The 27,073-nt window shown below is 41.3% G+C and overlaps 1 protein-coding gene across 8 annotated transcripts in view; it reads right to left on the minus strand.

The window, feature by feature from the left end:
* The window catches only part of PALM2AKAP2 (PALM2 and AKAP2 fusion), a 451,099-nt gene that overhangs the window by 117,622 nt on the left and 306,404 nt on the right, over positions 1–27,073 (minus strand). For all 8 annotated transcript variants that reach the window (XM_044265161.1, XM_044265160.1, XM_044265168.1 and 5 more), the window contains one exon: positions 14,472–14,557. In XM_044265161.1, the coding sequence (XP_044121096.1) occupies positions 14,472–14,557 (86 nt within the window). The remainder of the gene's footprint in view (positions 1–14,471; positions 14,558–27,073) is intronic.

Raw genomic sequence — 27,073 nt, forward strand, 5'->3', positions numbered from 1 at the left:
ACGCCTCTGCCTGGTCTAGTCCTGCCTCCTTTCTCGCCTGGACCACTCCCTGGTCTTTAACAGGCATCTCTGTCTTCGGCCTCTCCCCCATCTTGTCTGCTTTCACAGTGTATAGGGGTTCGCCTCCTAAACCACCCTCCAGGGGTTCCTCTTGCCAAAATTAAAATTCTTCTTATTCAATCATTCATCCCTTTACAGATATTTATTAAGATCGTGCTGTGTATAAAGCATCACTGCATGTGTTAGGGATACGGGGACGATCAGGCAGGTATTTCTCTCTCTCTCTAGGACCACCGAGCCTAGAGAGGGGATGGGCATTCTCTCTGCTATTTCCTCTGAACTGCTGTCCTTCTCTCTCAGTAAACTCTCCTCCCTCACCACTTGAAGATTTCAGCCCCTGTCACTCTGTCCACTAACATTCTGATCATAAATCATTACACTAAAATGCCCTTTTGAACCGGTCCACATTTGAGTAGGTTTCTGGGAAATTTCTTTCTAAACACAAAAGACCAACTCACAAAAATAACTTTTTAAAGCACACTGAATACAATAGTTTTTAAACTTTTAGGTTAAAAAAAATTGCACTTTTAAAACCCCAAATAAACTAGACTGTAAGGCAAATTCCAAGATGAATTTCATATTTCATATGAAAGGATCAACAACCCTCACACTTCTAACATTTACCATGGACTTTCCTTTTCCCCTCCTATGACCTGGGTCACTCTTCTCTCTTTCATTCCCTTAATCACAGTCTTTTCAGACACATCACTTATGCAAAAAATGTGTGGCTGGGAAGTTACTGATTCCCTCCAGGAGGAAAGCATAGTTTTTGGTTTTTGCTCTGGATCTGAATCCAAGTGAATGGCTGCTTGTGAAGTTAACAGGCTCAACTTTTCTGAGAAAAGGATGAACACTCACGACCACAGGCAGGAGATCCCCAGGTGGAACCTTCCATGGATGACTTTCCCAGTCTTTAAAATCGGGACAGTTACACAGTATCTATATTGCAAGCCTGGGGTGAGCGTTGGTGAGTTAATGCTCACAACATCTACAGAACCTACCATTCAGATTCTCAGTGGGCGTAGCTACTTATGATGTATCAGTGCCAGTCTGTACTCTGAAATTTCCCGATGTTTGGTCGAAAAAGCCAGAGTGGTCTTAGATCGGATGACTAAACCCTCCTCCTACAGGATCATAAATATTTTCCTGTTGTTAAATTTTAATGAAAGTATTTGGGGGTGCCCAGGCAGCTCAGTTGGTGTAGAGTCCAACACTTGATTTCAGCTCAGGTCACGATCTTGAGGTTGTTGAGACTGACCCCGTGATGGGCTCTGCACTGTGGGGTGGAGTCTGCTTGGGATTCTCTCTCCCTCTGCCCCTCCCTGTTCCCTAATAAGTAAGTAAGTAAATAAATAAATAAATAAATAAGTTATTTTCCCAATTATAAAAGAAATGCATCCTCATTGTACGGAAAGCGTTAACTGTGGGCTCTGGAATATTACAGACTTCAGACTGAATCCCAACTCCATTCTACAGCTTTTGTGACCTTGGGAAAGTCACTTAATTCCTCAGAGCATTGATTTCTGCATCTGTTGTACCAGTGGGACCAGGAGGGTACCTGCCTCACAGTGTAGCTGTGAGTGTTAAATAAAATAATGTAGGTCTAGTAACATAGTTAGTCTAGTAAATTAGCGCATGCTGGGAAAGAACGGGAGGACAAATCAGGAAGGGAAGAAAGAAACAAAGAAGTAAGGGGGAGAGGAAAGGAGGGAAGGAGGAAGGAAGGGGAGGGGGATGGAGGGAGGGAGGAAGGGAAAAAGAGTAGGAGGAGAAGAGGAAATAGGAAGGTGGGTCAAGACTGTCATAGGACAAGAAAAGCCTGATGAAGTTCACCAGGGGGAAAAAGGTTTATTTTAACAAACTTTCCAATACAATGAAAAAATGCTTAGAAACAGGATGCATTTTTAATATGAAAAAGAAAAAGATTCTCTACCTCTTTTGCAATGCCATTTCTCTTAAGAAGGATTTTCCTTTGTCACTCATGGGATAAATTTAATATAAACTTGGAAATTTTTTTCATATTTGGGTTTTGTTCATATTTTCTTTGCAAGAACCAACATATTTACAGCACATCAAGAATAAAAAAAAAAGGAGTGGCTCCTACTGGATGAATGTTTGTTCACTTCTCAACTTTCAATAAGCTTTGATTTTTAAAAAATTTCCAGAGGATTTAGTGACATTAATTTGAAAAAAAAAAAAATCACCCTTAACATTTGAATTTGTTTAAATATGGTACATCTCTGGGGTGCCTGGGTGACTCAGTTCAGCATCTGCCTTTGGCTCAGGTCATGATCCCAGGGTCTTGGATCAAGTATCAAATCAGGCTCCCTGCTCAGCGGGGAGCCTGCTTCTCCTTCTCCATCTCCCACTCCCCCTGCTAGTGTTCCCTCTCTTGCTGTCAAATAAATAAATAATAAAGTACACCTCATGTAAAAGTAGATAACACCACATTCGATAAACCGATTTTTTACCTAAAAGCCAACAAATGCTGTGTAACAGAGAAGTGCAGGTACCTTGGCAACACTAAATGGAGAAACTGTCCTAAGCTCAGACATGGTGGAAACAGCAGGTTTTCTAATAGATACTGCAGGACACCCATAGGCTGAATTTCTCCAGGTTGCATGAAAGGTCTGTTTATTCACTGTGGGCCCAGCTTCCCTTAGTTACTGAAGAGGCAGCTCTGTTTTATCATATTCATGAATCACCACAATAGAATGATAACAAAAATGTAATCAGAACATGGATGGGATGAGGGCCCAAGGGCAAAGTCTGAAAACCAACCAGATCCCAGCGATGAAATCTACGCTCATCCCACCAGGTAAACTCCGGCTTTGTATTGAAGAACACATGCAAACAGAACTACATAAAAGCTCCCTTATCGATCAGGGGCTATGAGACGTACTTTATACATTTGCATACAGCGCAGTCATTTTGTGCTCCCAAGCAAAACAGTGTGAAGTAGTCATTAAAAATAAGGGCTGGGGCCGCCTGGGTGGCTCAGTAGGTTAAGCCTCTGCCTTTGGCTCAGGCCTTTGGCTCAGGGTCCTGGAATCAAGCCCTGCATCCAGCTCTCTGCTCAGTAGGGAGCCTGCTTCCCCCCCTCTCTCTGCCTGCCTCTCTGCCTACTTGTGATCTCTCTCTCTCTTTCTGTCAAATAAATAAATAAATAAAATCTTAAAAAAAGAAAGAAAGAAAGAAAGAACAAGGGCTGCCTGGTTTGATCTGTGCTCTGAGACTCCTTTCTGTGTCCTTGGACGAGTTGCTTCGGCTCTCTGTACCTTTTCTTCCTCTGTAGACTTTGGTCCTTGCCCATGAGCCCCTCATAAGAAGACAGGCTTATCTGCAAATGGGCTCTGACCTATATGGAGAGAGACTATTTCTAGAGCTTTATCATCATTAGTTGCTCCCACTGGTGGAATGCTAGAAATGAACATAAGAGGAAATGCACTGATGTGTCCAGGAAATATTTGTGAATATATTAGAACTTTGGCTTGAACTATCCAGGCCACTGTCTTCTATTTTAGGAGGGGACCACTCAGAGAAAAGGAAATTTTACCAAGTAATAAAGTTGGTAAAAGTGCAAGAATATTTCATCAACATTTTAAAAACTGGGATGATGAAGCTATCTGCAAAAAATGAAATCAGGCCAACACCGATAGCCCAGCTAAAATTAAAATTCTAAAAAAAAATAAATTAATTAAATTAAATTAAAATTCTAGAATGGGCTTCAGAAAAACCATAACATGCCCAGATTGAGGAAAAGCTGTTTTGTTTTTTGTTTTGTTTTTGTTTTTTTTTTTTCATTCACGAGAAATAAAACAAACTGGGGACAGAGTTCCCTATATTTTCATTTCATAGGGAAACCAGTGAGTTATAGATCTTGACCTGAATCAGGTTTGGAAGCCTTTATTTCTAGGAAAAAAAGCCAGGAGAGTTCTGTTGATAGGCTATCAGTGTATTTTGTGAACCGAAACTGTATCTGTCTGATTTAAAGCTTCATAGAACACATTGTTATCCTTGAATGAAAGCATAGTAAAAAAAGAAAAAAAAAATTCCCAAACCACAATAATCATGCACATTAAGCAATTATCTTCACCTCCTTTGCAACACCCCTCCTGACTAGGGCTGCCAGACTAAGTAAATTAAAATATTGGATGCCCACTTAAATTTAAATTTTAGGTAACCAATAAACAATTTCCCAGGCAATATTTGGGACATACCGATACTCAAAAATCTATTCATCACTTCTCTAAAATTCAATTTTAATTTAATTAATAAATTAACTTAATTGAGTGTCTAGTGTTGTTTGTGGCAAAGCTACTCCTGCCCCATACTGAGATCACTCCTGCCTTTGCTGACAGTAAAAGTAATTTGCATTCATCAATACTCAGATCGAGAGGTTAAGCAGTGTCTTTCTACCAGGTTCAAATGCTCACTTTGAGGCCTTTGATAAGTTACTTACACTGACTGTGCCCCCATGGCCACATCGGTAAAATGGGATGAATAAGAGCCTCTCCCTCTCAGGGTCAGTCTGAGGATTATATAAAATGGTGCGGGAAGGGCCTAGTGCAGGACTGAGCTCATAGCAAGAACTCAACCCATATTAGCTGTGATTGCTGGTAAGGGAACACGGCGAAGAAACAAAACAGCAAAGAAGTATCTGGATCTTTCCGTTGCCAGGAATATTCCTTATGTATACACAGAGAATGGAGAACTGTCCAATGGCTATGATTTCATTTATGTGACTTTCATTTTATTGGACAAATAGGGAGTAACACATCGGAATGATAATAACCAATTTGATGCAGCTTGTTATAGTCTACAGCATGGCCTTTCACATCCATTACCTGGGAACAATGCCATATGCATATTTCTTTTTTTTTTTTTAATTTTACTTATGTATTTGACAGACAGAGATCACAAGTGGGCAGAGAGGCAGGCAGAGAGAGAGAGAGAGAGGGAAGCAGACTCCCTGCCGAGCAGAGAGCCTGATGCGGGACTGGATCCCAGGACCCTGGGATCATGACCTGAGCCCAAAGAAGAGGCTTTAACCCACTGAGCCACTCAGGCACCCCCCCCCAAATGCGTATTTCCAAAAAAAAAAAAAAAAAAATCAAGACAGTGGTTCTCCAACAGGGACTCCTGTGAAAAGGCAGCTGTAGGACCAAAAGATGCCTCCGAGCCTCTCAGAGACCCACGACTCTGAAGAGTTTAAAGGATTAGGACAATCTGGGACGAAAATCTTTCCTTTGGCAAGGAAGCAAACAGAGAGCAATCTTATGTATGGACACAATGTGGAAATGACTTCTGGTCCCGCACACAAAACAATCCTCCATGTCGTCATCATCACATACAAAGGACAAAGGGCTCCACCACTGGTGGCCCACAAAAGACGCTCGGCAGAATGGCTGTAACCTGTGGCCTCTATTTATCACCGGAAGATTCTAACTGCTTTCCCCCTTTTGTAATGGAGAACATCTGCCCTTCCAGAACAATCTTTCTCCCAGCGGTGAATTTTACATATAGAGAAACAACATCCTTTTTTTTTTTTTTTTTTTTTTTTTATGTTGCTTTCCCACGTCCTTGATTAGGAAACATGCCCCCTTTTTAATGGTTTTACAGTCAGAATCTCCAACCTGCCTAAATCTTAGCCTAAGCACAAATGAAAAATATTGTATATGTTGTTAAATTAATTAGACTGACATGGCTCTAGTACCATGGCCGTCTATGTAAGCAAACCAAAATCTAAGCCTGTAAATGCTTCAAGGTTATAAAATCAAAACACAAAGGATAGCCAATCCCAAGAGCCAACTAGGCTTCAAGCTATAAGCAATCAATAATTTCCTTTCTTTGCTTCTGCCTTTACTCTATACAAATTTCTCCCCAAGTTCCCATCTTTGGAGCCTTGCTAACCACTTCTGATCAAGTGCTGCCCAATTTGAACTGGTCTTTCCTCAAACTCTTAAAATGTCTCGGTTTATCTTTTAATAATGTAAATAAGTACAAGTCTTCTTTCTGGAAAAAAAAAAAAGAATCTGCTGTGCTAGAATTTTCAGGACTCCTTTTTGCAAGTACATAAGTTTTTAGTATCTTCATACAGAATAAGAGGGCAAGTACAGATGGCGTTTGGGATTTAGTTTGTGTACATATTTGATTAAAATGGCTCTTTTTTGCAAATACTCAAGTTTTTAGTATCTTTATATAGAACAAGAAGGCAAGGTACAGAGAGCGTTTGGGATTTAGTTGGTGTATCTATCTGATTAAAATGGCAGCCAAGCCACATGATTTCTACTCAGAAAATAGTTCTTTATCATAGACTGATAGAGTTCCAGCATGACTGATGTAGTTTTGAGTAGTCGTCATATAAACAGAATTCAAGAAAACAATGCGTAGCCCAACAGGTGCAATTTCTGGCTCCCAGCAGTGCACCCAGCTGAATCAAGCCAGATACTTCCAGGATGTTGGCACTGAGTGGTTTACTCCACAGAAGAAAGGAAGCACTGTCACCAGCAAATTCATTCAAAATCTAGCATTAAGAGCCTTCCTAATGCCTTTATTTGCACACTACTCTTAAACGTCTATAAAGTGATCGCCTTTCTCACTTGCCTTGTCCACAGGATGTGAAAATGCTAGGTTGAGGGTTAGTCATTTGACTGGCTTTTTAAGATTAACAGGATGTACTTAAATTCCCTTTGAGAAGACAAGGGGATATTATTATATATAAAAGGCAACACTGAGGTGGTTGCCAGGAGCTAGAGGGAGGAGGGAATGGGGAATTCATATCTAATGGATACAAAGTTTTAGTGTGAGATGATGAAAAAGTTCTGGAGACAGAGGGTAGGGACGGTTGCAGAACAGTACCAATGGCATCATAATGCTACAGAACTGCATACAGAACTGCACTTAAAAATGGTTAAAGGGATAAATTTTGTTATGTATGTTTGACCACAATAAAAAAATGGATACACTAATAAAGATCTTTTTTTTTTTTTTAAAGCTGAGATGTGAGGGGAACATAAGTGGAAAGAAAAGGAGGGAAAAGAAGTTTTAAGAGTCTGATGAGCCTGCACCACTACTCAGGGCTGATGGCAGGGATACTAAAGAGGAAGAATGAATTGAGGCCCTCCTCAATCCCATGTCCTTTACCCCATGCCCCATCCCCAATTGGTAAGAGAGTCCCTCCTGCACTCCTGTTAAAACAATGACTGAGCACTTGAATGAGAGAGGACTGTGTGCAGTGAAGAATTTTGAAGACCCCACCCTTTAGTGAATAATGGAAATCAAGCCATCAAAAACCTAACTGCATACAAATGATCCATAAGCACATGAAAAGATACTCAGCATCATTACCCCTGGGGAATGCAAACCAAAACCAGGGTGAAATGCCACCTTGCCACCCACTAGGATGGTTATAATCAAAACACAGACTAAAGCAAGTGGGGACTAGGATGTGGAAAAAGTAGACCCCTTACCCGAGGCTGGTGGGTGTGTAAAATGGTGCAGCCACTTGGGAAAACAACCTGACAGTTCCTCACAAAGTGAAACATGTATTTACCACATGACCCAGCAATTCCACACCCAGGTCCATAGCCACAACACATGAAAACACATGTCCATGCAAAGATTTGCACATGAATATTCACAGCTGTGAATTCATAACAGGCAAAAAGTCAAAACAAGCTCAAGGTCCATCAGCTTGTGAAAGAGCTAAGAAACACAGCAAAACATTGGGGTACCCATTAACAGAATACTATTCAGCGCTAAAGGAAATGAACTCGTGGTGGAGGACACAATAGGATGAATCCCAAAACACCATACTAAGGGAAAAAAGGACAAACGCAAAAGACCGCAGGTTGTATGATTCCATTTATATGAAATGTCCAGAACAGGTTAATCCTTGGAGACAGAAAACATGCCAGTGTTGGCTTGGGACTGCGGTGGGAATGGAGATTATCTCTCATCGGGCAGGAGGGATCTTACAGAAGTCGTGAAATATAATGAAATTGGATGATGGTGATGGTTGGTAAATTTAACAACTATTAACTTAGGGATGCTTGGGTGGCTCTGTTGGTTAAGCATCTGACTCTCAGTTTTGGCTCAGGTCATGATCTCAGGGTTGTGAGATGGAGCCCTACAGTGGGCTCTGCACTCAACGGGGAGTCTGCTTTAGATTCTCTCTCTCCCTCTCCCTCTGCCCCTCACCCTGCCCATGCATGCTTACACACATGCATGTGGTCTCTCACTCTCTAAAACAAATAAAATCTTTTTTTTAAAATTGTGAAATCATACACTTGCATGTGTGAACCTTGTGGTCCGTAAATTATATACATCAATTAAGTTGTGTTTAAAAAAGAAAGAAATGGTAAAAACTGAACTGTAATTTAGAGGCTCTAGCAAGTGAAAAACAAGCAAAACCGCAAGGTAAGTGGCATAGGAGGGGAAAGCAGGAAAGGAACCTCAAGAGAAAGATCTTGAGGGGAGAACATGAAAACTAAGTTTGGGGAAGGCCAGCAGTCCAGCGGTCTTCATTTGTTCATTCACAGATTTGTTCATTTAAACAAATACTGAGAGGTGCACGTAACGCACCGGACACTTTGCAAGGTACTGGGGATGTATGCCCTATGGAAATCACATTCCACAAGGGGAGATCGGATGTCATGCATTGCCTCTGTGGCTATTTATGTGACTGGCTAGGGGAAGTACTAGGTTCAATGACAGCATGTGACAATCAAGATAGGTCAGAAAGTGGTGTTGTTTCAGGAGATAATATTTGAGCCAAAGACTGGAATATAAAGAGAAGTGAACCATGTTGGGAAAGGGAAGAAGGAAGAGGAGGAAGACCAAGGAAGCCATTATGGTTTTATACAGCAGAGCACCTGCTAGAGTTTGGTTTGCTCAGGGCAAGGGGAAGGTCAGCATGGCTTGAGTGGAGGGAGGGTACCAGGCTGGCTTTTTGAAAGGATCACTGTGGCTACAAATAGGCTGAGTTGAGAAGGCAAGGATGGGTACAGAAAGAGACATGGTGGAAGACAAGGCTAGAAACGAAACTGGAGTTAGGGTAAGGAAATCTGGAAAGTGAAAGTAAATACCTAAGACTTGGTCAGTGTTCAAAAGTAAAGGAATGGAATCCAAGGGTTTTGGGTGGGGAAGTCCTTTCCCAGGCTAGGTGGTAACTAGAGAACTGGGAGCAAAGACAGGGCTCACGTGGCCACACATGACCCTGCCATAGTTGTATGCAGAGACAACGTTTTCCCAAACTGACCACCATAGTCACTGGAGCACTCCTTAAAAATGCTAATTCCCAAACCCAGATCTTGATTTTTTTTTCAAGCCTGGGAAGCTGTATTTTTATTATTTTTTTTTAATATACAGCTGCAGGTGATTCTCAGCATCATGCAAGTTTTAGAAAATACTGATCCATCCCTTTTCTAAAAAAACAATGTCTAGACAAAAACACAAATAAAGTATAATATAACACAATAAAGTATAATATAGAAGCTATTCTGAAATAAGAGTGCCCTTTTCTTCTAGTGAACAGTGGTAAGTATCCATCGATGGATGAATAGATAAAGAAGATGCAGCCTATATATGTATATCATGGAATATTACTCAGCCATAAAAAAGGATGAGACTTTGCCATTTGTGACAACATGGATGGACCTAGAAGGTGTTATGTTAAGTGAAATAAGTCAGACAGAGAAAGACAAATACCATATGATTTATGTGTATTTGTGTATTTGATTTATGTGTAATCTAAAAAACAAAACAAGTGAAAAACAAACAAAGCAGAAACAGACCCATAAATACAGAGAACAAACTGATGGTTGCCAGAGGGAAAGGGGTGGGGGGATGGGCAAATGGTTGAAGGGGAGTGGGAGATACAGTCTTCCAGTTATGGAATGAATGTCACAGGGATAATTTATAATGAACTTAGCCATTCATCTGTTAGATGGACAGTTGGATAGATTAGGATCACTTTTCTTTTCTTTTTTTTTTTAAGTTTACTCATTTAAACAATATCTACATCTAACGTTGGGCTTAAACTCATGACCCTGAGATCAAGAGTCACGTGCTTTTCTGACTGAGCCAGCCAGTGCCCCTACTATGTTTGTTTTCTTTCTTTCTTCTTTCTTCCTTTCTTTCTTTCTTTCTTCCTTTTTTTGTCAGAGAGAGTGAGCACAGGCAGACAGAGTGGCAGGCAGAGGCAGAGGGAGAAGCAGGCTTCCCGCTGAGCAAGGAGCCCTATGTGGGACTCGATCCCAGGATGCTGGGATCATGACCTGAGCCGAAGGCAGCCGTTTAACCAACTGAGCCACCCAGGCGTCCCCTATGTTCACTTTTTAAAAGTTGTTTTCACCTGTTCTTGTTTCAAGAACCTTACTGATCTCTTTCAGCCTGTGTCTGTTCACTAGAACACAAGGATAGTTATACTTTAGGATAGCTTCTATGTTGTATCTTATTCTGTTTTGCTGCTTGATTTAAAAACAAAAGCAAAAGGCGTAGACCAGTATTTTCTAAAGCTTGCATGGCTGTGAGAATCATCATCAGCAGTATAAAAAAAATAAAAATAAAAACAGCATAAGGAATATATGTATTCCTTATGTGTGTCAATGATATAGTAGGGGAGCCTGGGTGGCTCAGTGGGTTAAAGCCTCTGCCTTCGGCTCAGGTCATGATCTCAGGGTCCTGGGATCGAGCCCTGCATCGGGCTCTCTGCTCCTCAGGGAGCCTGCTTCCTCCTCTCTCTCTGCCTGCCTCTCTGCCTACTTATGATCTCTCTCTATCTGTCAAATAAATATAATCTTTAAAAAAATGATATTGTAATAAGTATTGTATGGTGACAGGTGGTAACTACCCTTATGAACAGAGCATAACATTTAGACTTGACTTTTCAAATCACTCTGTTGTGCACCTGAAACTAATGTAATCTCATTAGTCATATATGTCATTAGTCAACCAATGACATTAGTCATAAGTGACATATAGTGTCAATATGCCACTATAATGTCAATAATATGTCATTAGTCAACTGTAATGATTTAAGTCATATAAGTCAACTTATACTTTAATTTAAAAAAAAAAAAGTGAACACAGTATACTAAGAAAACAGTGATCGGTGTGCAGAGTACTCGTTTTCCATGTCTCTGGAACTGACACTTGTGAAAAGTAGATACAGAATTCCCCATAGATGGGAGTATATTTGTTTCCTAGAGCTGCCCTAACAAATTACCTCAAACTTGGTGGCTTAGAAGAACAGAAATTTATTCTCTCTCAGTTTTGGGGCCAGAAGTTTAAAATCAAGGCATTGGCAGAGTTGTGTTCCCTCTGAAGGTTCTAAGGGAGCATCCTTCCCTGCCTCTTCCAGCTTCTGGTTGATTCCATGTGGTCTTGATTTGGGCCTGCACATACCCCCATCTCTGCCTCCATCTGTTCATGTGGCCTTCTCTTCCAGGTGTGTTTCCTCCTCTGTCTCTTGTAAAGACATGTATCATTGGACCGGGTTAATCCAGGAGAATCTCACCCAGATTCTTAACTTAATTACATTGAAAAGACCCCTTTTCCAGAAAGAGGTCATATGTATATTTTTTATTAACCTATAATGTATTATTTGCTTCAGGGGTACAGGTCTGTGAATCATCAGTCAAGAAAGAGGTCATATTCATAGGTACCTAGTATAGCACATAGACGTCCCTTTTTGGCAGGGAAGGAGTGGGTTCACAATTCAACTTACAACACCAAGTGATTTAAAATTGTTGAGCAGACCTATATTTAGAGGGTGTTTTTAATATAAATGTTCTTTGTTCAATGTTCCTCAGAATGACCGATGTTTATTTATGAATGAATTTACCCCTCTGAGTCATGTATATTTTTAGAAGCATGACTTTGTCATTTAAAAATAAGATATGGTATTAAAAGGTTACATGAAGTAGAGAAAACCACATTCAGGGAATTGCGACATTGCAAAAAAATTTTTTTTGCACCATTTTCAGAAAGAAAATTTCTAAGCACTAAGAGAGATATGTCTATTATAAGAAGAGCAATATGGAGGATACCAGACTGTTTTAGTGATTTCTCCTGGTAGTCCCCTTGGCAAGTGTCAATGGATTAAGTTTTATTGTAATTAGAGTTTTAAAGAATAAAACTTTCGCAGGGCAGAAGGCAGGAAGAGCTGATATTGCAAGGATATGTGAAGTAGCTATTAGAAACAGTAATAGCTGTACACATATAGATATGTGATGAGGAATCTTTAGTTAATTAATGAACATCGAGCACTTATAGATGGAGGAAAAAACAGGTCTTTAGGATAGGTATAAGGACAGGATGGATACATCAAGCAGTGTGGAGTGGGAACCACAGTATGAAGCAAAGGGCAAAAAATAGTGATTCCTGCGTAATTGGGAAAACCAAAGTAGAAGTTCTAAACAGAAGTAGTTCCTTAAGTTATATCCACCAGCAGTTTCACAAATTCTTTAGTGAGAAGAGACTGGCATTCATGGAGGAACTTAATGATATTTGTAGAAATTTATGGATGTATGTAAATATACATCTATTTTGCTTAACTTTTTAAAATATATGGTGTCCATTCTTCAGAGTGGTTCAGTTCTAAAGAACTAAAAATCCTCTGTTAAACATTCCCTATGCTTTTCATTAAAAGAGAAGAGAAAGAGAGATCAAGAACGACATTTAAACCGGATAGACCCACATACAACTTTAGTCACGATCCTGGTTCTAAGGATCCACAGTCTGATTAAGCAGCAACCTTATAAAATGGGACTTGGACAAGACTTGCTTCTATCAGAATATGCCATTTGCTTTTATAAAACAAACTCTAGGCTTTCTGATCATTTGAATGTCTGCACTATATCTTCTATCAGAATACGCCATTTGCTTTTATAAAACAAGCTCTAGGCTTTCTGATCATTTGAATGTCTGCACTACATCTTCTATCAGAATATGCCATTTGCTTTTATAAAACAAGCTCTAGGCTTTCTGGTCATTTGAATGTCTGCACTACATCTTCTATCAGAATATGCCATTTGCTTTTATAAAACAAACTCTAGGCTTTCTGATCATTGGAATGTCTGCACTACATCTGCAGCTCTACCAGCAACACAGCTCAGAAACAAACTCTTAAGAAGATGCCAGATTCCAAAAGGGCCAATCTAAATCCATCAGCGGCATCCACCTGTCCCTCTCTGTCCAATGCAGCCATAGATGCAAACTTGTCTTTGTAATATCAGTCAGTGAAACACTAATACACCATTGGATGTACATTATTGTCTTGCAAACTCTGTTAAACATAACAACATAACTATAAACAAATGAACTTTCAGTACTGGATGGTTACTATTTACATTAGTTGACTTTTTTGACGACCAGGCTACTATCCCATCTTTCATTTAATTTCACTGTGGCATTTTTGTTTGCTTTCTCTGACATTTGAAACATAGATAATACAACTCCAGCCTTCACATTACAAGGGAAAGCTTGGATACATTCATCCTGTATGTTCCTGTTAGTACAACCTCTACTAATAAATCCAGGACTGAAATATATCTAGGTATATCTCAATACAGAAAGGGACCCTACTTGGGGCACCTGATCTTGGGGTTGTGAGTTCAAGCCCATGTTGGGCCTAGAGCTGACTTAGAAGAAAGGGAGGACACTACCTTCTTTTTTCAAAGAAAAATTCATAAGTGGTATATACGTAGATTCTAATCACTCAATCAAAAATGTTAGAAAGTCTTCCTACTCCCAACCTCTGTCCACGGAATCATAAACAGAATTTCAAGAAGGAAGAACTATTCCTTTGTGTCTAATCTACTAATAGAGGGGAAGTGGTTGATTCTAATAAATGTTGCTATGGATTCTCTAGGCAGTGATTATAAATTCATGTATTTCATTAGAACAGTGATAATTGGGTTGATTTCCAGATGACTCATTTTGTAAACTTTTGGCCACTGGTGTTCCAGCTGGAGTGGGCCATGTGCTGCCTTCCCACTGGCATCACTGGAAGTCTTGAGTCAAGATCAAGGCTCTTTTGCCTCTCTGACCTTTCTTCACAAGGCACAGTGGGGTCCCGGTTGCTCCGCTTGGAATGCTCAGCTTTGCTCCTCTGTGCCCATGGGGTTACCACGTGCCCACAACCTATATGCAGATAGTCACTGAAGACCCTGCAACAAGCCATTGGAATTCATCTCTTAGATTCTACCTTTCAGGTAGCTTCCTAACCCAGATGCCAAACTTCAGAAAATCTTATATCTGGCTGACTCACTGTGGCTCCAGTGAGCAGAGAAAGAATCCCAGCAGGGTTGAGGGGCCATGCCCTTTTGGCTCCCAGCAGTCTGCCAGGGGCTCGTTTTCCTCTGGGGGTGTACTTTGAGAACCGAACTAAAGAAGACATCTCTTACCTTGACAGTCATGTCTGCGCTGGATGTTTCTGTGGCGTCTGAGGCTGCCTCGTCTCCCTTTAGCAGTGTACTCTCCCACCCGACCCCTGAAAAAAGCAAAAACAAAAACAAAAGTGCCATTTGAGCCAAGTACATTCAGCTGGCATGGGTAGACACCTAAGTGACATTTTGCAGATTCCAATCCCATGTGTGTTATAAAGGAAACCAATGTCGCTCCACAGTTTCCCCTGCAGGGCAGTTACTGGGAAAGCATCCTTGGAGAAGTATGGCCAGTCAATACCTCCTTTGTTTCTACCTCACCTCCAACTTTGGAGTCCATTGTCTAAGTCCTGTAACTTCCAGACAGTTCCATTCCCAGGCCAGAGTGGATAAGAAGTTGGAATGAATTCTCTTCCAGATTCCAGTCCTCATCGTGAGGTCTTACTGGGGGCTTAAAGTGAATTCCAGGACGCAGAAACACAGACATCTGAATCTATTCAACACCCAGTAGAACTGATTCCAGATTATTCACTGCCCTAGATTCCACATACATACTGGAAATGACAGAGAGTTTATGTTCACTTTGAAAATCTATATATGTTTTCTCTCCAAGTCTTGATAAATGTTAGTGTTCTTTTTTTCTTAAGCTACCAGATGATCTCCAAGAATAGACACATGGCAAGAGACAAGGTTTTGCTCTCTTCACCTCAAAAAGGAGATCAGGGGTTGGTGTTCAGATACACCCACGAACACAATGTAGCCAAACTACACTGGGTCAGATGCAATTATATGAGTGAATTAAGGGGGGATGGTCTGTATTAGAGTAATGACAAGTATATTTGTAGAAACACATTTATTGCAGATAAAGTCATCTTCTTAAAAACTAAAAAAAGGAATACTTAGTAAAGTTTTTTTTTTCTTTCTTTATTTGACTGAGAGAGATCACAAGTAGGCAGAGAGGCAGGCAGAGAGAGGGGGAAACAGGCTCCCCGCCGAGCAGAAAGCCTGACGTGGGACTTGATCCCAGGACCCTGAGATCATGACCTGAGCTGAAGGCAGAGGCCCAACCCACTGAGCCACCCAGGAGCCCCCTTAGTAAAGTTTTTAAGGGCCAACTTTAACCAGTAGATACAAATTTTGTAATTGGTATAACAGCTGCCTGCTGAGATACAGGAATGCTCAGAACCTAAAGCATTAAAGAGATTGTTTTCTTAAATAGGTTAAAATTAGCTGTGTAATATTTGCTTCCATTGTTGATTTCCTTAACAAATAATTTTGTCGAAGGATAACTCAAGGACAGCATTCATTCTGGACTTGTGTGATTAGCCCAAATTAAAAATTTTCAGTTATCTAGCATTATGTTAAGTGAGGATTAGCAAACATGTTCTGTGCCACACAGTAAATATTTTAAGCTTTGTGGTCATGCCATTTCTGTTGTAACTTCTCAAGCTGCCATTGTAGAGCAAAACACACAACCCATAAACAGCCAACAGACAACATTCAAAACAAATGGGCATGGCTGAATTCCAATAAAACTTTATTTACAAAAACAGGCACCAGGCCAGATTTGGCCCATAAGATGCTCTAAACCAGATGGATAGTGATTAATGTGGCATCACACTGTGAATGTATTTAATGCACAGAACCACATACTTAAAAATGGTTACAAAGCAAACTTTACATTATGTATATTTTACCACAATAAAAAAAACATTTTGCTAAGCAATATTCAGAATTTCAATTTAACTGATTCTATAATCACCCATTGAGTTGCTATACCATTACTTGCTTAACTATTTCTAAAATGTTGGATATTTAGGTCATTTTTAATTTCTCATCAGTATAGGTAATGCTAAAAGGAATACCTCTTTGTCTAAAATGCTTTTCTTATGAATAATCTCCCTCAAAGGGACTCCTAAGCAAAAAGTATGCATACTTATAAGGGTAATGGCATGTGTTCCCATTCCACTTTGTAAAACAATGATGTCAATCTTACAACCACCAACAATGCGTGATGTAATAATTTTGATATCACCATAACTCGCTTGGTAGTGTTATCAGTAAATAATTTGTATGGTGATAGGAACTGATGTCTTAAGCAAGTTGTAGGTACATAAAATAGTCACTATAGTATTCCATATTCTTCTGTGTATGGTATTGTAATGATTTTTGTGTCAAATTTGTATTAATGTCATAAAAATTATATAGTAATTTTTAAAAAAGTCACTTTACCAGCTTCTGTTCTAAATCAAGAAAGCAGAGACATGTACAAGAAAGATTGTTATACTCCAGCATTTCTGTAAAGACCAAATGGACAAACCAGATGGTGAAAGAGAAACAATTTTTGTATGATGCTTTTAAGAAACTAATATGACACTAATTCAATTTTAATATTTTAGCATCCATTACATTATTTTATATTCTGGATCCCTGAGAGCCTCATTGTACAGGACATATGCACAATGGATTATTCAAGATCTATGCATTCAATGTATTGCAAGGTGCAAATAGTTGTTTCTAACAAGGTTGTAGTAACTGGGTCAGTTTGGTGAGCTGCCCTACAGTTTCTTCTAGAGAAATTGCTACAAGGAGGTTGTCAGCTTTTTCTTAAATGCAAGTTTCTGGGAGAGCAATCTTTGCTCCTACATGAATGGATTACTTCCCTGACACATCTTGCATTCAACAGACTAGTAGTCCCTCTTGGTTTAAGGCACTGCTGGCCCCTGTTGGATCTGGCTGGCAGAGAGACACAGACATTGGGCATAATGGACAATTATCTGATACTTACTTTATGGAGTAGTTTGAATTATCATTCAGCAAATATTCATTCTCCTCCTTTCCCTCTGTGGGAGAAATTTTCTTCCCTGCCCCTCAGTTGTTTCCTCTGGCCAGTGCGAGGTTAGTGGACATAAGGCAATCAAAGGTTTGAAATGGGCTTGTGTGGTGGCTTGCCCTCCTGCATTTCTGTTATAGCATGAGGAGGACATGCTCCAGTTGGTCTGCAAGGGACTGGAGAGCAGACCTGGGCCCCATCAGCACCTTGGAGCCAAGCCAAGTCTTGATCAGTCAATCCCTAGCCCAGCTGCACATGTACAACAATAAAAGGCATTGAATTTGAAAATGATATAGGTTAAGAAGCATTATTGTAATAGTAACTAATAGATACAATACCTAAGCAAAATTGTACATGAAAGTCATTTTGGATAAAGCACATTTATCTTTGTTCAAATGCAAATGAACACCTTTGTTGCAAAGAAATTTCAGTTACAAGTATTGATTCCCCCCCTCTCTCTTTCTATATCTAGCTTTTTCTATATTTCTTTCTTTCTTTCTTTCTTTCTTTCTTTCTTTCTTTCTCTCTCTCTCTCTTTCTTTCTCCCTTTCTTTCTTTCTTTCTTCCCTCTCTATTTTTTTTTTTTTAAGTAAGCTCTGTGGCACTTGAACTCTCAACCCTGAGGTCAGGAGTTGCATGTGCTAACGACTGACCCAGCCAGGTTCCCCCATATCTCTCCATGTTATGCCATGCGAGGAAGAATCTTTTCTCTGCTATGATCCTTTCATAAGCAATGCAATCTTTACTAATGGATATATGGTCCTAAGAGACATGAAACATAAATATATATGTATTCTCAAAATTTTAGCCTACAACCAAGAATACACCTTTTTTGTTTGTTTCTAAGTAATCTCTATACCCAGTGTGGGTATACACTGAGATCAAGAGTTGTATGCTCTACCAACTGAACCACACACGCAACTTAATGATAAGTTGTAAGGACAGGAAAATGTTATTTTAAAAGCTAGAGACAAAATTCCTTCCAGGGAGAAAACTGAATTTTGGATAGGATGGGCCCCATGCCATGGAAGTAGGAGGGAAAGGAAGAAGTCTATTCAATAAAGGAGAGAAACTGAAAGAAGCTGGGATGAGAACTGGCTAAGAAATCTCCAAGGGCAACAAAAAGGACTCTCAAGAACCATGACGTTTAAACATCGATTTTAAATTTTTTGTCATGCTGTCTCATCACATAATGCTCCCCTCAGTCTCATACCTTGAGTGAAGATCTGTTCTACACAATTATCTTGTGTTGGTGTAGTTTGGTGGAAACAGAATGAGGACCTCAGGCTGGAGAGAAGAGAATGGCAGGTACACAGAGGAGCTCCCTGCAAAAGTGTGATCTGAGGAGGACATGATGATAAGAATCTGGGACAGGGTATTAGACCCGAATATACACGACAGAGCCATGGGTCAGTTTCATCTGAACACCAAAGGGCAGCAGACCCTCTCACCCTGAGGACTTGGAGAAGCAAGAAGACCTACACTTCTAATAAGAAGAATAATAACCTTCTCACTAGGTTGTAGAATGTAGAAAATATGACTTCTATTTCCGCAATGGTGATTTCCATACCACCAACGTGTAAATGCCTTACACCCCAAGTAGGCAGGGGAATAGCTTAGAATGCTCATTTGTCATTCTTCCACTCTAGGATTTTATCAATGACTATCAACATCTCCTTTCATGTCTAAGTTCCTGAGATGAATTTCTACTCAACTAAGATCAGTATTTATAGCAATAGCACAAATATTTAACAGGTCACATGTATAATTGCAAAAGAACACATTCCAGACTGACGTATTTCTATTATTAGTCAGTTGTGTAAGCACGGTAACCTCTGATTTCAGGGAAAGAACCCATATAAAGAATTTGACCTAAGAATTTTGATAATTTATATATATATGTATACACACACACACACACACACACTACTTTACATATTATATTTCTATACACTCTCCATCCAAATAACGTTTTCTCTCTCTCTTTTTAAAAAAGATTTTATTTATTTGACAGACAGAGATCAAAAGTAGGCAGAGAAGCAGGCAGAGAGAGAGGAGGAAGCAGGCTCCCTGCTGAGCAGAGCGCCCGATGCGGGGCTCAATCCCAAGACCCTGGGATCATGACCTGAGCCGAAGGCAGAGTCTTTAACCCACTGAGTCACCCAGGCGCCCCTAACCTTTTTTCTCTTCTATTCCCTTTCCCTTTGCTTAAACTCTTTTATTTATAATTTCTCAAAGAAGAGAGAACATATTTTATATTATTTCTATAATCCCTAGATTAAAATAACATCTTTCTCCCAGAACAGAACAGGTTTGCATTTCACAGTAGTGGGAAAAATTGAGACCTGTCTACTTATAGCTGATGTATGCTTTTAAGGCCCCCATCAGGGACAGTTATACAAAAATCTTTCTGGAATAAGTAAAATCAGCCAACCAATTGTTGCTTTTTATACATCTCCTCGCTTAGCCACACAGTCAGTTGAAGAAATCCATGAGCCCGAGCTTCCAGTTCCTTAGCACTCACATGTCTGGTCTCCATGCACAAGATGCACTCTACTAACTGGCATGGCCCTTCTCTTTGATTTCTTTGGGAATAACACATGTGTGGTTGACAGGGAAGAGCAAGCAGAAAGAGGCTGAGCTCTGGGCCTGGCTGGAGAAGCCAAGGGCACCCATGAGCACCAACAAGGTGAGGGATGTGGGCTGATAGGAGGGTAGCCGTTAGGGCCTGAGTATAATAACCTGTAGACAACATGGCTTTTTTGTTTGAGCAAAGGGAGACAGGACTAGCCTGAGCAAAGAATGGGATGAGCTGCTAAGAAGGCTTGTTGGGGAAGCAACCAGTGGCACTGCAGAAAACACTGGGTGATTTCCTTATCTCTGATTCTGGTTAGTACTACAAAATAGACTAAAGGAAAAACACAAGGTCAGAGACCTAGAGGGAGAGAGTAGCACTGTACCAGAGGGTGCTAGCTAACCCTAGATCTCCTGGGACCATTGTGTGCTGCTAGATAAAAGCAGAGTAAGAAAGAAAGGCAAGTCAATATGGACCCTTGGGGGCAAGAGAGTGGATCTTTGCTCTAGCTCATCTGTCAACACAGATTTTAGATAGATTGTTGGACAAAGTGGGTCATTAGTGCTGCTCACCAAGTATTTCCAGTTCTTTCCTCTTGAGGACACATAACAGAATTTCACTTCCTGGCCTCCTTGGAATTGGTGGTCCTGTGATGAGTTCTGGCTGATGAGTGTGGGCAGCAGTGGCATCTATCACTTCTAGGCTGGAGCATGTAATTGATGGAAGGCACTCCAGAGCGCCTCTCTACTACCACGGTGAATGGTAATGTTTCAGAGAGTGGGATTCTGTTGGCCTGAGTCCCAGGGTGAGGGTAACCCAAGGCAGAGACGCAGCCAACCCACAGTGGCCATGTAGGATGAGTGAGAACTAAACCTTTGTTGTTTTAAGACATGGGAATTGAGAGTTGTTCATTATAGTAGCGGAACCTAGCCCAGCCTAAGGAGAGGAGGGAGCCCTTCCAGACTTGCCTTTCCCATCAACCTCCAGTCCTTTGGGTAGAGTTCTTTAGGTAAATCTGTGTTCTATTCCCTAAATCACTCCTGCCATTTGAATTTGACTCAAAAACCAGGCTATGATGATCTATACTTTCTACTGTTTTGGAGCCTCCCTGTTTCCATTATTCCCAGTGCTTATTGCATAGGTTAGTCGCATCTCATGAAGGATTTATGGCCTAAAGACAAAAGACCTCATCCTGCATAGTCACGGCTGCTCTTGAAAATTCCTTAAATCTTCCATCCAGTCCATAGCACCGTACTTCAGAAAACCCAACAGAGCCACAGTCTGTTCCAGCTTTGGAACAGACCGTTTCCTTTGTTAAGTAGTAGACGATGCTGTTGGCTTGGGCTAAGGATCATGTTGTACAGAAAATACAGATCTGGAAACTGTAGAATTTCTCAGGCTTTGGAGATGTGCACACTGGAGATAGAAGGAGAGACCAGCTATGGGACAGCAAATTAACACCGGCATTGTCATCCTCATGCCAGAGTGTATCATTCAGAGTGCTTTTGGCTGCATGTAATAGAAAGCCTACTTAACAGATGACTAAACAACAGAGGATTGGGTGACTCATGGAACAAGAAGTCCCAAGGTACTGTGGCACCAGAGGTGGTTGATGGATCCAATGGTTCTATGGCCTCAGGGCCTCTTGGTTCCAGTTTGACCTCTCTGCCATTCTCTTGATTTTCTTCCATGGTCCCAAGGTGGACATAGCATTTCCATGTGTCATGAAAACATCCAGAGGCAGGAAAAGGGAGGAGTAAATACACTTCTACCAAGGCACCCTGGCCTACACACCTAAAGTCTCACTCAAACACAGCATTAGTCGATCTCTAAGCCATTTGTAGAAAAAGCAAATGGAATCCTCAAAATCGGCTTGGGGCTAATTAATCAGGATTTACCCCCTGAGTCAGGCCTTCCCTGGGTCCGCGTTCTCTTAGCACACAGCCCCTTGGAGGATGAACAAAGGAACAAAATTGGGATCTTGGCCAGCAAGAAAGAAGGAGACAGGTTGATGGCTATCAGACAAGCAAATAGCAGGGTCTGACAGGCAGGCACATAGATTGGAATGTCAGCAGAATTCTTGATACTTTTTAAATGTACTTTTCTATCATATTTTAGCTAGAAATATACACAAGAAAAAAATTGGTTTGGGTCTCAGAGTCTCATTAAATTCATTTTAAGCACCGCATCCTGGCTATTCTCCTCCCTGTCACACCTCTGCCTCAGCCCTCATCAACTTACTGACCCACACATAGCTTGGAACTTCAAGAGAGTCTAGAACCTAGCTTTTCATGTTTTTCAGAGAGAACTGAGACCTCAGTCAGAAACGAGTGGCCAGGGTCTCCCAGAAAGTCCCAGCTGAGCTGGGACGAGAAAAGACAAGATTGCCTGATTTCCTAGACCAGGGTTCTTCCTGGGGCCCAAACTGGGTCAACCCCATTTTACAAACAAAAGATCGGCCCACTGTGAAAGTATTTTTCCTGATCACAGTGAAAAGGATAGGGCTAGGGCCTGGATCCCACCTCTTCCTTCTTCTCCCACACCTCTGCATAGAGTGTCTTGGAACAGAGACTCACACAGGTATTTCTCTTCTTGTAACTGTCTTTGGCTATCCTTGGGCTTTAAAAAACCTCGCTTGGTTCTTGAAGGCGTTCTCAGAAGGGTGGTCATTAAAACTTAGCGGAACTTCAGAACAATGATTTGCCTTTAAACATTTGGCTTTGGGAAACCCCACCCAAGGATAAGCTGATGGGGCCTGCTTCCTCTGAAGGGAAAGCCCTGCCTGGGGCTGGAGGAGCAAGGCAGGATGTGGACCTAGCCCAGCTCAGACTGCACCAGGTGGAAGCTCATCCTTGAACCTGAGCCCCAGCTTTCTCTTTCACAGGACAGATGGAAAGGCTAGGCCCCCGGGGCTCCTGAAGCAATGGCAGCAAGGGCAATTTCCCCTCACTTGGTTCCTCTCCCAGAGAAGAGCCCATCGTGAAAGAAAAGGTCCACCTCTTAGATGACAAGTTATTTTCCTCAAACTCACCCAGAGGTTAGTGACCCCTTTCCCCACCTGTACATTCCTGGGTAAGTGATGCCTCTCTAGGTGCTTCTCGGGGGACGATGTTCAGGTTGCTCAAAGATGCACAAAGAAAAACCTCCGTATCTTGCCAAGTGTGCCCCCCAAGGCTTCTTGACCCCATTGCTGTCCTCCAACATGGACACAATAAAACTAGTTGTGACCACTAAACTGTCCTGGGGATGCACTGTGGGTCGAAGGCTTTGTCTTTATGTATAACTTTGCAATCAATCCTCAGAGAGTACAGGTACATGAGGCGGATATAATACTATTCCCACCTTACAGATGAGAAAATTGAGGGTCAAAGACTTGAAACTGAGCTATGAAGTGATGGAACCAATACTTAATCCAAGTGCTCTTACCTCAGAGGCTATTTTTTTTAACCAGTACATTATATTACCACCCAAAAGATTAGTATTTCTTTCATTTTCAGAGATAGGAGAACAGGAAACTTGAGGACATACTAAAACAATCAAGATTCACAGAGGGAAAATGGTCTTCCTGAAGGTTCTGGTTCAAGCTAACAAAGCACACATCAAATAAAGGTTTTTATGGTGGGGTCCTGAGAAAAATATATAGCCGGGCACCAAACCCAATCCCACACAATTCAGCAAACATTTATGAAGAGTTTACGGAACCTCTCTGGGGCAGCTAGGATGGGCGGTTCTCCTTTCATGCAGGAAGAGATTTGGGCTTGGTCCTGTGGGATCCCACACAATCTAATTCTGCAGAGGGTGACCTGAGCAGAAGAACTTTTGAAAAATGGAAGAGGATTAAGACAATGAAAGCACCTAGTACCTCTTGAGTGTCACCTTGGGTTTTAACAGCCCAGGAAAAACCCTGAGAAGAACTTTGGGTGATTGAAGAGGCAATCACGCATAGGAAAAGAGGTGAAGACTTAAGAGTAACAGAAACTGGAAAATAATTTTCTGATTCCACCTGACTCTCTCCCTGCAAGCATGGGGTAAGAAGGAATAATAATAATAATAGCAGCTGTCAGCTCTTGAGTGCTTATTATGTGCTCTTCATTGTGGTATATTTAACATATATTATCACACTAATAGTCCAAAGTTCCAAGTGAAGTAGGCACTATTTTTAATCCTCACTTTCCAGAATGCAAACAGGAGTCTTGGAGAGGTAAATAATTTGCCCAAGAACACAAAGAAGTAGACCTGTGATTTGGAGAAGGCTCTCCAATTTCAGTGCTCATGCTGCAATATGCTGTTACTAATCACCTATGCTAAAAAAGGTGCCCTTGGTGAGAGGGGCAAGAAGGAAAAACCCTCCTGAGACTGAGAAGGTATGTACACACATGTACGTGCCTGTCACATCCATATACTCTGTATATGCACATACATACACACACATGCAGACCCATGTAGGTGCTCATGCATAACCCATGCCCAAACCCATATGGGCATGCACACATATGCATGTCTGGGCAGGAAGCTGCAAAGTTTTCAGCAAGCAATGTACAGTGAGGAGTCTTGGACCTCCCTTTAAGAGAGCCTTTCTCTCTCACAGCATCCTAGAGTGAGTTGAGAAACTGGATGTTTCGTTTCCTGGTCTACCATCAAAGGTGAACTTTAAGCATCCCTCATAATGTAAGGGGATGGCAAACTTCAACTACTTGAAAACTACATGAAAATGAGAGCAAAGAAGGATTATGGTGCGGTGCTTAAAATGAATTTAATGAGACTCTGAGACCCAAACCAATTTTTTTTTTAAAGACTTATTTATTTATTTATTTGACAGAGACAGAGAGAGAGAGAGATCACAAGTAGGCAGAGAGGCAGGCAGAGAGAGAGGAAGGGAAGCAGGCCCCCTGCTGAGCAGAGAACCCGATGTAGGACTTGATCCCAGGACCCTGAGATCATGACCTGAGCCGAAGGCAGCGGCTTAACCCACTGAGCCACCCAGGCGCCCCGACCCAAACCAATTTTAAAAATGGTTTGTTTTAGCTGACCTGAATCAGTACTTAGAAATTGAAGCCTTTTTAGGCAACCATGATACTTGCAACAAACTCAAAGGAGTGCTCACAAATAAGTTCCCTACTCAAAGGTTAGAGAACTAACAATTTAAAATCTGGTTTATTTGCAAATTAATCTACAGATATTACCATTCAGAGGGTCTTCTCCCCAAGTCCAATAAGAGATTCTGTTATAATCTCTATAACATCCTAATTATTACTTTTGCCAACCTGATTTTATTAGGCTGGAAGTTATTTGGTTTTCAGCCCCTAAATAATGTGATATAAAATTAAATAAAAACCCAAGCCACCATCTTGGATTTAGTTTCCATGCAGAGGAGATGTATATTAATAACTAGACAGCCAGTGATGACCACGGCATGTTCAAGGTCTTTGGGCTCTTTGGAGGGTCACCCACCCAACTCGTGTGCTGTGACTTTGGCTGTGAAAATAGTACCATTGAAATGAAGGCATAGTGGAGCATGACCCTTGGAGACATGAAGAAGTTAGTCTCGCCTATGCCTTTCCCACCAGATCCCTCCCCTCCAACCTCACTGCATGTGTACCAGTTCAGGCCCTGCAAGGTTCCCCCAACTCAGATCTGTCTGCTCTATCAACACCATTGTTATTTTTCAGAAACGTTAATTGTCACATCACTCCCCACCCCAACCTCCATCCTTGTATTTCTGCTGTTTGCCACGCATGTGCTTGGGCTGAAAAGACCTGGTCCGGGTACTCAGGGAGCTGGCCATTTGGGAGGAGGAGGTTTTCTCTTTGGGCAATCTGATTGCCAGCACCACTCCTTTCCTCACTGAATGGGGCCTTCCGATGTTACATTTCCGCCCTGAGTTCTGGGCGTCCTGCCAGCAGAGCTTCCTCTCCTCCCCTTGGGGGGCTGTGGTGGTATCAGATGACCTGTGGGAGTTCACCCATTCAAAAAACCCACTGGAATCAAGTAGAAGTGCCTAAGAGAGAATATTTATGAAAAAGAGTCCCCTGAAAAGTTCTTAGGATGCTCATGAGCCCAGAAGTTAGGAGTGATGACCCTTCAGGCTTGCAGGCATGCTTTGTTTCATCTGCAAGGCATTGCTGTTGTTTTAATTTTTTTTAAGTTTGTGTGTTTAACTTATTCCAACATGGGGCTCCCGCTCACAACCCCAATATTAAGAGTCATGTGTTCTTCTGACTAAGCCAGTCAGGAGTACCAACACTGTTGTTGTTGTTTTTTATTTTTTTTTTTTAAGATTATTTATTTATTTATTTATTTGACAGACAGAGATCACAAGTAGGCTACGAGTCAGGCAGAGAGAGGAGGAAGCAAGCTCCCCGCTGAGCAGAGAGCCCGATGCGGGGATCAAGATCCTGGGATCAAGACCCGAGCCGAAGGCCGAGGCTTTAACCCACTGAGCCACCCAGGTGCCCCTCATTCATTCATTTTAAAGATTTTGTTTTTAAGTAATCTCTATACCCAACAGGGGCAACCCCAAGATCAAGAGTCACATGCTCCACAGCCAGCCAGGTGCTCCTACTTAGTTGCCAGCATTTAAATTCACAAGAATGTATGTGAACATCCAAACATCTAGTTTTTTGGAAAAAAGTTAGAAGACTGGCAAAACCAGGCCCGCTATCTATAGCTCTACATGGCAGCAACTGCCAAGAGCTGAGTGACTATTATCACTTTTTTTTTAAAGATTTTATTTATTTATTTGACAGACAGAGATCACAAGTAGGTAGAGAGGCAGGCAGACAGAGAGAGGGAAGCAGGTTCCCTGCTGAGCAGAGAGCCCGATGTTGGGTTAAATCCCAGGACCCTGAGATCATGACCTGAGCCCAAGGCAGAGGCTTAACCCACTGAGCCACCCAGGTGCCCCAAGTCACCTTTTTAAAAGAGATTTCCCTGCTCTGACAGGACTCAGTCTCCACCACATTCTTGTTTTATTTGTGGGTTGATTTCACTCACTAATGTTAAGGGTCTGGTCCCTGATGGCATCTGAGTTTACAGTCCCCATATGGTTTAACTCCCTCAGTGTCCCTCGGGGGGGAACCTCACAAATTCCTTTTTGAAGATTTTTTTTGAAGCAGACTGAATTTGCTTACTCATTTTTGAGAGAGAGAGAGAGAGAGAGAGGGGCAGATGGAGAGAGAGAAAGAATCTTAAGCAGGTTCTATATTCAGCAGAGCT

Source organism: Neovison vison, chromosome 9 (assembly GCF_020171115.1).
Source record: "Neovison vison isolate M4711 chromosome 9, ASM_NN_V1, whole genome shotgun sequence".
NCBI classification, from domain to species: Eukaryota; Metazoa; Chordata; class Mammalia; order Carnivora; family Mustelidae; genus Neogale; species Neogale vison.